A 1,305-nucleotide genomic window follows, 5' to 3' on the forward strand; every position below is an offset into this window, starting at 1 on the left:
GTGTTACTGTACTCTTACCAACTCCTCCTTTACCAGAGAGGACTAATATCACGTGATCCACTCTTGATAGATTGTTTTGTTCCCTTTCTGCAATAATATAAAGTTTTGAAAATTTATCAAAACTTACCATCAGATTCCGCCATTTTTATTTTTAAACATTACTCAATTGTAACCACGCCCATTGTCTAGATCCGTTTAATTAGGTTTACGGTCGTTGCTATAGCGACTCCATCCCAACAATAAACAGTAAAATGGCTTCCAACCCAGAATCAGTTTTGGACAAATCCCGCGAGCTCTCGGCTCTTCTTACCAGGTAAACAGGAGACAGAGTGAAAGTACTTTATATATTCGATAGGTTGGAAGAGAATCTCACCAAATCTCAGGATAAGAATGACGCTTTGCTTGAAGCAATAGAAACTGCAGAGACTAGAGCATTAGATATGTCTGCCTCAGCCTCAGAGCTGAGCCTATTGAGGAACTTACGGGCAAGACTAGCAGCCAGTCACGCACCTAATGCTGAGCTGAAGAATGATCTACCAATACTTATCAGTGAGTCATAAAATTGCAGATTTGTTAGGATAAAAATTAATGATGTTTAGCTGGTCATTTGCAGGAAAATTTTGGTGCATTGCTAAAAAATAATAAACAGCAGGTTTTAATTTGTGTCCATGTGTCATTGAGAATGTGCATAATGGCTTTAAATGATTGATTTTATTTTGGCAAATGGCTATCAAAACATCAAATTTGCCAAAACTTTCATTCTCTCAAAATTACAAGCTAAATGAGAATTGCCAAAGCTGCTTATGAAATAAAACTTTCTTTATGCATGTACTTTCCTCTCCTTCTATCTCCTCCTCTCTTTCTCTCTCTCTAGAATCTTTTAAGGAGAAATTCCAAAGTCTTGACCTAGCATTAAAGCAGTACAAAGAACTAACCATTAAGCTACAGCAAGATGATAAAGATATGAAGGAGCAGCAAGACAAGCTGAACAAGGAGAGGGAAATCTTTAATGAAGAGAGGGAGAAATGGCAGAGACACATTGAGCAGGCCAGGAATGATATATCGGAACAAAATGACAGATTGACATTTTTATCTCAGCAACTGACAGGAACAAAGGTAGATAGATTTACGATACTTTATAGCGGGAAATTTTAGAGGGAATCAAATTTGGCAAATTGGCGTTTTGATAGTCATTTGTCAAAATTAAAATCCGCCATTTTGAGCCATTATACGCATCCTCAATGGCACATGGCCAAAAATGTGTGAAATTAAAATTTGCCAGTCAACCAAAATTCAGCAATTCGC

The 1,305-nt window shown here is 37.2% G+C and overlaps 1 protein-coding gene across 1 annotated transcript; it reads left to right on the top strand.

Moving 5' to 3' along the window:
- The first annotated feature begins 205 nt into the window (after nt 1-205).
- LOC109591590 (centrosomal protein of 290 kDa-like) lies at nt 206-1,155 on the top strand. The gene is made up of 3 exons (XM_020007297.1): nt 206-313; nt 356-549; nt 875-1,155. Exons 1-3 carry the CDS (start codon nt 252-254, stop codon nt 1,153-1,155), a joined length of 537 nt encoding a protein of 178 aa, XP_019862856.1. The 5' UTR covers nt 206-251.
- The last annotated feature ends 150 nt before the right edge of the window (nt 1,156-1,305 follow it).

Source organism: Amphimedon queenslandica, unplaced genomic scaffold (genome assembly GCF_000090795.2).
Source record: "Amphimedon queenslandica unplaced genomic scaffold, v1.1 AMPQUscaffold_7764_Cont20288, whole genome shotgun sequence".
NCBI lineage: Eukaryota > Metazoa > Porifera > Demospongiae > Haplosclerida > Niphatidae > Amphimedon > Amphimedon queenslandica.